General features: G+C 55.0%; 1 protein-coding gene across 1 annotated transcript; it reads left to right on the forward strand.

Annotated features, from left to right (window-relative positions):
- The first annotated feature begins 618 nt into the window (after window positions 1–618).
- On the forward strand, window positions 619–11,636 carry PHKG2 (phosphorylase kinase catalytic subunit gamma 2). Its single transcript, XM_089664689.1, has 8 exons — window positions 619–977; window positions 3,382–3,436; window positions 5,648–5,713; window positions 6,307–6,470; window positions 8,937–9,027; window positions 9,100–9,253; window positions 10,605–10,730; window positions 11,026–11,636. The coding sequence occupies exons 1-8, from the start codon at window positions 767–769 to the stop codon at window positions 11,284–11,286; spliced, it is 1,128 nt and encodes a 375-aa protein (XP_089520815.1). The 5' UTR covers window positions 619–766; the 3' UTR covers window positions 11,287–11,636.
- The last annotated feature ends 2,130 nt before the right edge of the window (window positions 11,637–13,766 follow it).

Raw genomic sequence — 13,766 nt, forward strand, 5'->3', positions numbered from 1 at the left:
TGCCCACCACCGGGGGAGACTCCACTCCAATCCAGATGGCTGACCACACACTGGCAGATACAAATCTGTCCAAACCCCCCACAGCAGACACACCCCTCCCCCACACACCCCCACACCAGACACCCCTCCCCCACACACCCCCACATCAGACACACCACAAACTGTAGCCTGCCACCACCCAACAGTTTATCCACAGAACGGTCTGCTGGGACACCCCCCACACACAGATCTCCATCTGGCAGATCTGTTACCTTTACAATATGCATGCAATCTGCCCACACACAGTGCAATTGCATACAGATTGGTAATGAGCTGACCGAGTGTTTAAAGGCACTAAAATACGATCCAATCTCTCCAATCCCATCTCTCCGGAGATATGAGCCGGAGCTTAAATACACAGAAGTCACTAATTAATTTTAAGATTTAATTTCCCAAAAGTGGGCGGGGCATAAAATATGTACAAAATATAAAGAGTTACAGAAATACAAGAAGACACACAAATGACTTCACTATAAAATAAAAGGGAATAAAACGTTTACCGAGATCTATCCTGCGACTGGAGCAAGTCAGGGAGTCCGCAATCCGTTAGTCGATTGACCAGCTCCATACGAATCACAATGTCAGGGTACTCAATTCATGGTGTGCTGTGATCACAGGATGTTCATCATTTAGAGTTCATGTGGATTGCAGATGACAGCACACAGCGGGGGATGGTAAAGGATCAAAATCCCGCCCCTTTCTGTGCCATGTAGTCAGGAAACATGCCATGTCAGCACACGTGTTGGCTCTCTTCCCTCACAGGGGGGTCTCCAGCACAGTCCGGCGCTGTATACACCGAGAGACGGGACGGGAATACGCCGCAAAGATCATTGAGGTAACGCCGGAGAGGCTGAGTCCAGAGCAACTACAGGAGGTGCGGATGTCCACCGCCAAGGAGATGGAGATCCTTCACCAAGTGTCCCACCATCCGTCCATCAGTAAGGACTTCCCGAGACCCAACAGGGTTCTATCACTGTCCTACCGTCTCCTCTCCACCACCCATCTCCTGTCCTACCGTCTCCTCTCCACCACCCATCTCCTGTCCTACCGTCTCCTCTCCACCACCCATCTCCTGTCCTACCGTCTCCTCTCCACCACCCATCTCCTGTCCTACCGTCTCCTCTCCACCACCCATCTCCTGTCCTACCGTCTCCTCTCCACCACCCATCTCCTGTCCTACCGTCTCCTCTCCACCACCCATCTCCTGTCCTACCGTCTCCTCTCCACCACCCATCTCCTGTCCTACCGTCTCCTCTCCACCACCCATCTCCTGTCCTACCGTCTCCTCTCCACCACCCATCTCCTGTCCTACCGTCTCCTCTCCACCACCCATCTCCTGTCCTACCGTCTCCTCTCCACCACCCATCTCCTGTCCTACCGTCTCCTCTCCACCACCCATCTCCTGTCCTACCGTCTCTGACTCCTCTCCACCACCCATCTCCTGTCCTACCGTCTCCTCTCCACCACCCATCTCCTGTCCTACCGTCTCCTCTCCACCACCCATCTCCTGTCCTACCGTCTCCTCTCCACCACCCATCTCCTGTCCTACCGTCTCCTCTCCACCACCCATCTCCTGTCCTACCGTCTCCTCTCCACCACCCATCTCCTGTCCTACCGTCTCCTCTCCACCACCCATCTCCTGTCCTACCGTCTCCTCTCCACCACCCATCTCCTGTCCTACCGTCTCCTCTCCACCACCCATCTCCTGTCCTACCGTCTCCTCTCCACCACCCATCTCCTGTCCTACCGTCTCCTCTCCACCACCCATCTCGTGTCCTACCGTCTCCTCTCCACCACCAATCTCGTGTCCTACCGTCTCCTCTCCACCACCCATCTCCTGTCCTACCGTCTCCTCTCCACCACCCATCTCCTGTCCTACCGTCTCCTCTCCACCACCCATCTCCTGTCCTACCGTCTCCTCTCCACCACCCATCTCGTGTCCTACCGTCTCCTCTCCACCACCAATCTCGTGTCCTACCGTCTCCTCTCCACCACCCATCTCCTGTCCTACCGTCTCCTCTCCACCACCCATCTCCTGTCCTACCGTCTCCTCTCCACCACCCATCTCCTGTCCTACCGTCTCCTCTCCACCACCCATCTCCTGTCCTACCGTCTCCTCTCCACCACCCATCTCCTGTCCTACCGTCTCCTCTCCACCACCCATCTCCTGTCCTACCGTCTCCTCTCCACCACCCATCTCGTGTCCTACCGTCTCCTCTCCACCACCCATCTCCTGTCCTACCGTCTCCTCTCCACCACCCATCTCCTGTCCTACCGTCTCCTCTCCACCACCCATCTCCTGTCCTACCGTCTCCTCTCCACCACCCATCTCCTGTCCTACCGTCTCCTCTCCACCACCCATCTCCTGTCCTACCGTCTCCTCTCCACCACCCATCTCCTGTCCTACCGTCTCCTCTCCACCACCCATCTCATGTCCTACCGTCTCCTCTCCACCACCCATCTCCTGTCCTACCGTCTCCTCTCCACCACCCATCTCCTGTCCTACCGTCTCCTCTCCACCACCCATCTCCTGTCCTACCGACTCCTCTCCACCACCCATCTCCTGTCCTACCGTCTCCTCTCCACCACCCATCTCCTGTCCTACCGTCTCCTCTCCACCACCCATCTCCTGTCCTACCGACTCCTCTCCACCACCCATCTCCTGTCCTACCGTCTCCTCTCCACCACCCATCTCCTGTCCTACCGTCTCCTCTCCACCACCCATCTCCTGTCCTACCGACTCCTCTCCACCACCCATCTCCTGTCCTACCGTCTCCTCTCCACCACCCATCTCCTGTCCTACCGTCTCCTCTCCACCACCCATCTCCTGTCCTACCGTCTCCTCTCCACCACCCATCTCCTGTCCTACCGTCTCCTCTCCACCACCCATCTCCTGTCCTACCGTCTCCTCTCCACCACCCATCTCCTGTCCTACCGTCTCTGACTCCTCTCCACCGCCCATCTCCTGTCCTACCGTCTCTGACTCCTCTCCACCGCCCATCTCCTGTCCTACCGTCTCTGACTCCTCTCCACCACCCATCTTCTCTAGTCATCTCTATCACTGATCACCTCCAAAATCATCTCTAGCTCCTCTCCAGCACAAACCTTCTGTCTTACGATCACCGACCTCCTCTAACCATCTTTGGCTCCTCCACCAATCATTTTATATCCTGTCCTACCATCTCCATTGCCTCTCCATCATCAGTTTCCTCTAATCATCTCGATCTCGTCTCCATTACCGATCTCCTCTAGTCCTCCATCTCTCCTCCACCCCCTATCATGCTTATTGAAGATGTAATGTTTGGAGATGTTTTGGCGGCAGACTTTGATTTTCTCTTCCAGTTTCCCTCATCGATTCCTTTGAGTCTTCCACGTTTATCTTTCTGGTCTTTGACTTGTGAGTATGTTGGGTCTGTGTGTCGGTTGTGTGCGGGGCGGTTGTGTTGGGCAGTTGTGTGGGGCGGTTGTGCGTGTCGGTTGTGTGCGTGTCGGTTGTGTGCGTGTCGGTTGTGTGCGTGTCGGTTGTGTGCGTGTCGGTTGTGTGCGTGTCGGTTGTGTGCGGGGCGGTTGTGTGCGGGGCGGTTGTGCGTGTCGGTTGTGTGGGGTGGTTGTGCGGGGCAGTTGTGCGGGGCGGTTGTATTGGGCGGTTGTGTGTGTCGGTTGTGCGTGTCGGTTGTGTGGGGTGGTTGTGCGGGGCAGTTGTGCGGGGCGGTTGTATTGGGCGGTTGTGTGTGTCGGTTGTGCGTGTCGGTTGTGTGGGGTGGTTGTGCGGGGCAGTTGTGCGTGTCGGTTGTATTGGGCGGTTGTGTGTGTCGGTTGTGCGTGTCGGTTGTGCATGTCGGTTGTGCGTGTCGGTTGTGTGGGGTGGTTGTATTGGGCGGTTGTGCGGGGCAGTTGTGTGGGGCGGTTGTGTGGGGCGGTTGTATTGGTCGGTTGTGTGTGTCGGTTGTGCGGGGCGGTTGTATTGGGCGGTTGTGTGTGTCGGTTGTGTGGGGCGGTTGTGCGGGGCAGTTGTGCGGGGCGGTTGTATTGGGCGGTTGTATTGGGCGGTTGTGTGTGTCGGTTGTGCGGGGCGGTTGTGCGGGGCGGTTGTGCGGGGCGGTTGTATTGGGCGGTTGTGTGTGTCGGTTGTGCGGGGTGGTTGTATTGGGGGGTTGTGTGGGGCGGTTGTATTGGGCGGTTGTGTGTGTCGGTTGTATTGGGGGGTTGTGTGGGGCGGTTGTATTGGGCGGTTGTGTGTGTCGGTTGTATTGGGCGGTTGTGTGTGTCGGTTGTATGGGGCGGTTGTATTGGGCGGTTGTGCGGGGCGGTTGTATTGGGCGGTTGTGCGGGGCGGTTGTATTGGGCGGTTGTGTGTGTCGGTTGTGCGGGGCGGTTGTGCGTGTCGGTTGTGCGGGGTGGTTGTGCGGGGCGGTTGTATTGGGCGGTTGTGTGGGGCGGTTGTATTGGGCGGTTGTGTGTGTCGGTTGTGTGTGTCGGTTGTGTGGGGCGGTTGTATTGGGCGGTTGTGTGTGGCGGTTGTGTGTGTCGGTTGTGTGGGGCGGTTGTATTGGGCGGTTGTGTGTGTCGGTTGTGTGTGTCGGTTGTATTGGGCGGTTGTGTGTGTCGGTTGTGTGTGTCGGTTGTATTGGGCGGTTGTGTGTGTCGGTTGTGTGTGTCGGTTGTATTGGGCGGTTGTGTGTGTCGGTTGTGTGTGTCGGTTGTGCGGGGCGGTTGTATTGGGCGGTTGTGTGTGTCGGTTGTGCGGGGCGGTTGTATTGGGCGGTTGTGTGTGTCGGTTGTATTGGGCGGTTGTGTGTGTCGGTTGTGTGTGTCGGTTGTGCGGGGCGGTTGTATTGGGCGGTTGTGTGTGTCGGTTGTGTGGGGCGGTTGTGCGGAGCGGTTGTGCGGGGCGGTTGTGTGTGGCGGTTGTGCGGGGCGGTTGTATTGGGCGGTTGTGTGTGTCGGTTGTGCGGGGCAGTTGTGCGGAGCGGTTGTGCGGGGCGGTTGTGTGTGGCGGTTGTGCGGGGCGGTTGTATTGGGCGGTTGTGTGTGTCGGTTGTGCGGGGCGGTTGTGCGGGGTGGTTGTATTGGGGGGTTGTGTGGGGCGGTTGTATTGGGCGGTTGTGTGTGTCGGTTGTATTGGGCGGTTGTGTGTGTTGGTTGTATGGGGCGGTTGTATTGGGCGGTTGTATTGGGCGGTTGTGTGGGGCGGTTGTGTGGGGCGGTTGTGCGGGGCGGTTGTATTGGGCGGTTGTGTGGGGCGGTTGTATTGGGCGGTTGTGTGGGGCGGTTGTATTGGGCGGTTGTGTGGGGCGGTTGTGTGGGGCGGTTGTATTGGGCGGTTGTGTGGGGCGGTTGTGTGGGGCGGTTGTATTGGGCGGTTGTGTGGGGCGGTTGTGTGGGGCGGTTGTATTGGGCGGTTGTGCGGGGCGGTTGTATTGGGCGGTTGTGTGGGGCGGTTGTGTGGGGCGGTTGTATTGGGCGGTTGTGTGGGGTGGTTGTGTGGGGCGGTTGTGTGGGGCGGTTGTGCGGGGCGGTTGTATTGGGCGGTTGTGTGTGTATTGGGCGGTTGTTTCTTGGTCGTCTTTCTGGTTTGGTCACCCGGTGGTCTCGGTTTCTCTTGTAGGATGAAGAGGGGAGAATTGTTCGATTATCTGACAGAAAAAGTCAAGCTGAGTGAGAAGGAGACTCGGTGAGGACTTCCTGGGACTCTTCAGGAGATCTTTGTAGATCTGTCTTCATTTGCACTAATCTGTGTGTGTGGGGGTGCAGGGTTTGGGGGGAGGGGGGTGCAGGGTTTGGGGGGAGGGAGGTGCAGGGTTTGGGGGGAGGGGCGTGCAGGGTTTGGGGGGAGGGAGGTGCAGGGTTTGGGGGGGGGTGCAGGGTTTGGGGGGGAGGGGAATCATGGAGTGTCTCTGTAAAGTAGCTATAGAGGTAATATTGCACAATATGTTCCCCTGAATTCCTCTCCAAGTGCCGCCTTCCTGTGGGAGGAGCATTTTGTGTAGCAAGCCTATAGGCTTCATCTGTAGAGCCCACGGAGGTGGAGAGGCGGAGCTTGTTCAGCAATATGGAAGCAGGAGTTGTAATTGAAGTGAGATACGGGGTACTGGACTGGGCACCCAATACAAACCACGGACGGTCCATATATAGGAACCTCCACTGATCATAGTCTGCACACCGGCCAGTCTTCCCCCCTAATGGTGTCCTTGGAGATCCCCGCTCTTCCCTACGTGTCCTACGTGTCCCCTCTCTGGCCTCACTCTTCTCCCCGTGTCGCTGTAGGTGCATCATGCGCTCTCTGCTGGAAGCCGTGTCCTACCTACACAGGAACCACATCGTTCACCGCGACCTGAAACCAGAGAATATCCTGATGGACGACCACCTCAACATCAAGTTGTCTGACTTCGGCTTCAGCTGCGTCCTGAAACCTTCCGAGAAGCTGAGAGGTGCGTCTTCTGTGTACATATGTGGGGTGGACGAGCAATCATTGTCTGCCAGAGTTCTGTGCAATCCCCGAGAGATTCCTCGCTGTCACTGACCGTCCATTTCATGGTGCCTACATGGCCACAGGACCAACGCAACGAGGAGGAGTCAGCGGCATCACTCCACGGATCATGAGAGCGATCTGTAAGGGTGGTACTATAACCAGCACATCAAGAGGGGGGACATTCTTCCCACTGACCCCCAATGTAAGGGACATTCTTCCCACTGACCCCCAATGTAAGGGACATTCTTCCCACTGACCCCCAATGTAAGGGACATTCTTCCCACTGATCACCAATGTAAGGGACATTCTTCCCACTGACCCCCCGATGTAAGGGACATTCTTCCCACTGACCCCCCGATGTAAGGGACATTCTTCCCACTGACCCCCCGATGTAAGGGACATTCTTCCCACTGACCCCCCGATGTAAGGGACATTCTTCCCACTGACCCCCCGATGTAAGGGACATTCTTCCCACTGACCCCCCGATGTAAGGGACATTCTACCCACTGACCCCCAATGTAAGGGACATTCTTCCCACTGACCCCCCAATGTAAGGGACATTCTTCCCACTGACCCCCCAATGTAAGGGACATTCTTCCCACTGACCCCCAATGTAAGGGACATTCTTCCCACTGACCCCCCGATGTAAGGGACATTCTTCCCACTGACCCCCCGATGTAAGGGACATTCTACCCACTGACCCCCAATGTAAGGGACATTCTTCCCACTGACCCCCCAATGTAAGGGACATTCTTCCCACTGACCCCCCAATGTAAGGGACATTCTTCCCACTGACCCCCAATGTAAGGGACATTCTTCCCACTGACCCCCAATGTAAGGGACATTCTTCCCACTGACCCCCCGATGTAAGGGACATTCTTCCCACTGACCCCCCGATGTAAGGGACATTCTTCCCACTGACCCCCAATGTAAGGGACATTCTACCCACTGACCCCCAATGTAAGGGACATTCTTCCCACTGACCCCCCAATGTAAGGGACATTCTTCCCACTGACCCCCCAATGTAAGGGACATTCTTCCCACTGACCCCCAATGTAAGGGACATTCTTCCCACTGACCCCCCGATGTAAGGGACATTCTTCCCACTGACCCCCCGATGTAAGGGACATTCTTCCCACTGACCCCCCGATGTAAGGGACATTCTTCCCACTGACCCCCCGATGTAAGGGACATTCTTCCCACTGACCCCCCGATGTAAGGGACATTCTTCCCACTGACCCCCCGATGTAAGGGACATTCTTCCCACTGACCCCCCGATGTAAGGGACATTCTTCCCACTGACCCCCCGATGTAAGGGACATTCTACCCACTGACCCCCAATGTAAGGGACATTCTTCCCACTGACCCCCCAATGTAAGGGACATTCTTCCCACTGACCCCCCAATGTAAGGGACATTCTTCCCACTGACCCCCAATGTAAGGGACATTCTTCCCACTGACCCCCCAATGTAAGGGACATTCTTCCCACTGACCCCCAATGTAAGGGACATTCTTCCCACTGACCCCCAATGTAAGGGACATTCTTCCCACTGACCCCCAATGTAAGGGACATTCTTCCCACTGACCCCCAATGTAAGGGACATTCTTCCCACTGACCCCCAATGTAAGGGACATTCTTCCCACTGACCCCCAATGTAAGGGACATTCTTCCCACTGACCCCCAATGTAAGGGACATTCTTCCCACTGACCCCCAATGTAAGGGACATTCTTCCCACTGACCCTCCAATGTAAGGGACATTCTTCCCACTGACCCTCCAATGTAAGGGACGTTCTTCCCACTGACCCCCAATGTAAGGGACGTTCTTCCCACTGACTCCCAATGTAAGGGACGTTCTTCCCACTGACCCCAAATGTAAGGGACGTTCTTCCCACTGACCCCCCAATGTAAGGGACGTTCTTCCCACTGATCACCAATGTAAGGGACATTCTTCCCACTGATCCCCAATGTAAGGGACATTCTTCCCACTGACCCCCAATGTAAGGGACATTCTTCCCACTGACCACCAATGTAAGGGACATTCTTCCCACTGACCCCCAATGTAAGGGACGTTCTTCCCACTGACCCCAAATGTAAGGGACGTTCTTCCCACTGACCCCCCAATGTAAGGGACATTCCTCCCACTGACCCCCAATGTAAGGGACATTCTTCCAATTGACCTCCAATGTAAGGGACATTCCTCCCACTGACCCCCAATGTAAGGGACATTCCTCCCACTGACCCCCAATGTAAGGGACATTCTTCCCACTGACCCCCAATGTAAGGGACATTCTTCCAATTGACCTCCAATGTAGGGAGCTGTGCAGGAAGGAGATGATGATAGGACAAAGTCTGATATGGAGGAGGAAAGGATCTCCTGGATTTTTATCATTAGTTCATCAGCTCTTCCTTTATGTTGTCCTCAGAGCTCTGTGGAACCCCGGGGTATTTGGCTCCAGAGATTCTCAAGTGTTCCATGGATGAGACTCACGCTGGATATGGGAAGGAGGTGGACCTGTAAGTACAGGAAGGTGCGGGTAAGGGTAGTAGTGTGGCGGTAGCAGACATTCATTGAATCTTGCCTTGTAGGTGGGCGTGCGGTGTGATCATGTTTACCCTGCTGGCCGGCTCCCCTCCATTCTGGCACCGCAGACAGATGTTGATGCTTCGAATGATCATGGATGGACGCTTCCAGTTTAGTTCTCCGGAGTGGGATGACCGATCTGCCACAGTGAAGGATCTGGTAATGTCACATCTCTACGTTCCTCCTCTTTGTGTAGGAAGTCTCACATCTCTACGTTCCTCCTCATTGGGTGGGAAGTGTCACATCTCTACGTTCCTCCTCATTGGGTGGGAAGTGTCACATCTCTACGTTCCTCCTCTTTGTGTAGGAAGTCTCACATCTCTACGTTCCTCCTCATTGGGTGGGAAGTGTCACATCTCTACGTTCCTCTTCATTGGGTGGGAAGTGTCACATCTCTACGTTCCTCCTCATTGGGTGGGAAGTCTCACATCTCTACGTTTCTTCTCATTGGGTGGGAAGTCTCACATCTCTACGTTCCTCATTGGGTGGGAAGTCTCACATCTCTACGTTCCTCATTGGGTGGGAAGGGTCACATCTCTATGTTCCTCATTGGGTGGGAAGGGTCACATCTCTACGTTTCTTCTCATTGGGTGGGAAGTCTCACATCTCTACGTTTCTTCTCATTGGGTGGGAAGTCTCACATCTCTACGTTCCTCATTGGGTGGGAAGTCTCACATCTCTACATTTCTTCTCATTGGGTGGGAAGTCTCACATCTCTACGTTTCTTCTCATTGGGTGGGAAGTCTCACATCTCTACGTTCCTCATTGGGTGGGAAGTCTCACATCTCTACGTTCCTCATTGGGTGGGAAGGGTCACATCTCTACGTTCCTCATTGGGTGGGAAGGGTCACATCTCTACGTTCCTCATTGGGTGGGAAGTCTCACATCTCTATGTTCCTCATTGGGTGGGAAGGGTCACATCTCTACGTTTCTTCTCATTGGGTGGTAAGTCTCACATCTCTACGTTTCTTCTCATTGGGTGGGAAGTCTCACATCTCTACGTTTCTTCTCATTGGGTGGGAAGTCTCACATCTCTACGTTCCTCATTGGGTGGGAAGGGTCACATCTCTACGTTCCTCATTGGGTGGGAAGTCTCACATCTCTATGTTCCTCATTGGGTGGGAAGGGTCACATCTCTACGTTTCTTCTCATTGGGTGGGAAGTCTCACATCTCTACGTTCCTCATTGGGTGGGAAGGGTCACATCTCTACGTTCCTCATTGGGTGGGAAGTCTCACATCTCTATGTACCTCATTGGGTGGGAAGGGTCACATCTCTACGTTTCTTCTCATTGGGTGGGAAGTCTCACATCTCTACGTTTCTTCTCATTGGGTGGGAAGTCTCACATCTCTACGTTCCTCATTGGGTGGGAAGGGTCACATCTCTACGTTCCTCATTGGGTGGGAAGTCTCACATCTCTACGTTTCTTCTCATTGGGAGGGAAGTCTCACATCTCTACGTTGAGCTGTCACTTTATGAACTGGATTGAACTGTGCTCTCTTGTCTTCAAGATTACCCGTCTCCTCGAGATGTCTCCAGAAAAGCGTCTTACGGCAGACCAGGCGCTCCAGCATCCGTTCTTCCAGAGTCACCAGAGAGAGCAGGGCTCGACTGTCACACCATATTACCGTTTTCGGGTCAGTCTGTCTTCCATTGATCAGGGAGAAGGGAGGAGCTTATTGTGATGAGGAAATTATCTTTGGTCATAGGTGAAGGGCAGGGTTAGTGCTGAAGTCGGGTTTCTCTTGGAGGAGATTTTTCTTCTTTTCGTGGGGAGTCAGACACCCGTCACCTGGACAGGAATTGAAGAAAAATCTCACAAATGAGAATACAGAGAACAATAGGTTTTAATTCATCCCTGCTCCACCCGATTGTAAAAATCTGAAGTTTTGTCTGGAGTTGGACTTTAATAACAGGATGGTCTCTCCACAGATGGCAGCCTGGGCAGCTTTGGCGTGTGTGCGAATACTGATGAGATGGCGGCGAGCCCGGCCCGTTACAAGTGAACTTCTTATTAGGGACCCGTATGGTGTGAAGGGTGTACGGCGACTGATCGATGCCTGTGCCTTCCGGATCTATGGGCACTGGGTGAAAAAGGGAGAGAGACAAAATCGAGCAGCTTTATTCCAGAACCAGCCCAAAGCTCTGCTGCTGACACTGGGGGAGGATGAGGATCAGGATGGTGAGCTGTAACTGCACCTGATTGGGTCCAACGGCTGGAAATGGGCCAACACTGGAGAATCACGCGGTCAATGCTGGATCCAGTCCAGATCCCATCTGCTGATACACACTGTCCCTGGACTCAACAGGTTGGCCAGGGACCAGCAAAGCCAACTTCAGAGACCTCTTTGTTTACTGCAATGTTCTCTGTGTATCGGTGACTCGAGGGTGGGGGTGGGGGGTTCTTATAACAGAGGGGCCACTTTTAGGGTCCATCAGTCACAAGAGATACACTAACCATACAAACTTCCATTCATTTTTTTATTATTATTTATGTTACAAAATGAAATAAAATGTCTAACCTGATCAACAACCACAGAAAACTGGCCACTGTGTTTTCCTGCCACGACTGAGATTGGTCCTGGTCACGGCACCAAAATGCGATGAAAGCATGTAGAACGCAACCTTCATGCAGGTTCCAGGCAACCTTGGTTCTTCTCGGAGACGTAGCCTTTGTTTTTGGATATTCGATGGATGACAAGTCCACCAGAGTATACACAGAAGAACCTGGTCATAAGACCCCCTTCAGAACCCCCAGATCTTCATCATCACTTTAGCCAAGTCAGTCTTCCTCTGCTAGATCCCTTCCCCCCTCGTTCACTGAGGTGTGGAAGAAGCTGATTGGTTGGCCATACTGATCTTATGAAGGAACGATGGTCCTTGGAGATCCCCCATAACAGAGGAAGACGTTCCTGCAGTCATGGATCACATCCAGTGGAGTTCCAGTCACTCTGCAAAAAAATGTCAGAAGCTACAAAAACTGTACCTGCTGACTTCAAACCAGCCACTCAGCTGTCCCTCGATTCCGTGGTGCCCCCCCAGCTGCCTGTTTCACTGGCCGTCTGGTGTTCCCGATGCCGGCACATGGCTAGGACAGCTTGCAGCTTCACAGCCGGGTGCCCACTGCGCATGCGAGAGTAGCGCTGGGCTTTCTGATAGGTCCCGTAGTCTTCTAGGATGTGTCAGGGACCCGGAAGACTACGGGGAGGGAGGACAACTTCTGATTGCCTAGGTCCGTGATGGTGAACCTTCTAGAGGCCGAGGGCCCAAACTGCAACCCAAAACCCACTTATTTATCACAGAGTGCCAGATTACACCGGAATACCGAGGGTTAGAAAATCAACCCACTGAGCACCGGCACAAGGAGGGCAAAGTCCCACTGAGAACCGACACAAGGAGGGGCAAAGTCCCACTGAGCACCGGCACAAGGGGGGAAAAGTCCCACTGAGCACCGGCACAAGGAGGGGCAAAGTCCACTGACCACAGGCACAAGGGGGGGGCAAAGGCCCACTGAGAACCGACACAAGGAGGGGCAAAGTCCCACTGAGCACCGGCACAAGGGGGGCAAAGTCCCACTGAGCACCGGCACAAGGAGGGGCAAAGTCCACTGACCACAGGCACAAGGGGGGCAAAGTCCCACTGAGAACCGACACAAGGAGGGGCAAAGTCCCACTGACCACAGGCACAAGGGGGGCAAAGTCCCACTGACCACAGGCACAAGGGGGGCAAAGTCCCACTGAGAACCGACACAAGGAGGGGCAAAGTCCCACTGAGCACCGGCACAAGGGGGACAAAGTCCCACTGAGCACCGGCACAAGGAGGGGCAAAGTCTCACTGACCCCAGGCACAAGGAGGGGCAAAGTCCCACTGAGAACTGACACAAGGAGGGGCAAAGTCCCACTGAGAACCGACACAAGGAGGGGCAAAGTACCACTGACCACAGACACAAAGGGGGCAAAGTCCACTGAGCACCGGCACAAGGAGGGGCAAAGTCCCACTGAGCACCGGCACAAGGGGGGCAAATTCCCACTGAGCACCGGCACAAGGGGGGGCAAAGTCCCACTGAGCACCAGCACAAGGGGGGGCAAAGTCCCACTGAGCACCGGCGCAAGGGGGGGCAAAGTCCCACTGAGCACCGGCACAAGGGGGGGCAAAGTCCCACTGAGCACCGGCACAAGGGGGCAAAGTCCCACTGAGCACCGGCACAAGGGGGCAAAGTCCCACTGAGCACCGGCACAAGGGGGGCAAAATCCCACTGAGCACCGGCACAAGGGGGGGGGCAAAGTCCCACTGAGCACCGACACAAGGGGAGGGCAAAGTCCCACTGAGCACCGACACAAGGGGAGGGCAAAGTCCCACTGAGCACCGACACAAGGGGAGGGCAAAGTCCCACTGAGCACCGACACAAGGGGAGGGCAAAGTCCCACTGAGCACCGACACAAGGGGGGGCAAAGTCCCACTGAGCACCGACACAAGGGGGGGCAAAGTCCCACTGAGCACCGGCACAAGGGGGGGCAAAGTCCCACTGAGCACCGGCACAAGGGGAGGACACAGTCTCACCACCAGCACAACTCCCAGCCAGTCCAATATATATATATATCCTTGGCAGCGCACTGACCGGCCATGTGAAAGCTCGGACGAGTTGCAGCTATTGAGTCACGGCTCGTGACGTC

The sequence above is a fragment of the Staurois parvus genome, unplaced genomic scaffold, assembly GCF_062004578.1.
Source record: "Staurois parvus isolate SC_StPar_1 unplaced genomic scaffold, SC_StPar_1.0 ptg001995l, whole genome shotgun sequence".
In the NCBI taxonomy this organism is placed as follows: Eukaryota; Metazoa; Chordata; class Amphibia; order Anura; family Ranidae; genus Staurois; species Staurois parvus.

Excerpts from the sequence above, each read along its gene's own strand:
- PHKG2 (XM_089664689.1), top strand. The coding sequence starts at position 767 with ATGTCAGCACACGTGTTGGCTCTCTTCCCTCACAGGGGGGTCTCCAGC. Across the intron at positions 9,254-10,604 it reads CTGCCACAGTGAAGGATCTG|ATTACCCGTCTCCTCGAGAT; the intron begins GTAATGTCACAT and ends CTTGTCTTCAAG. Across the intron at positions 10,731-11,025 it reads CACCATATTACCGTTTTCGG|ATGGCAGCCTGGGCAGCTTT; the intron begins GTCAGTCTGTCT and ends GTCTCTCCACAG.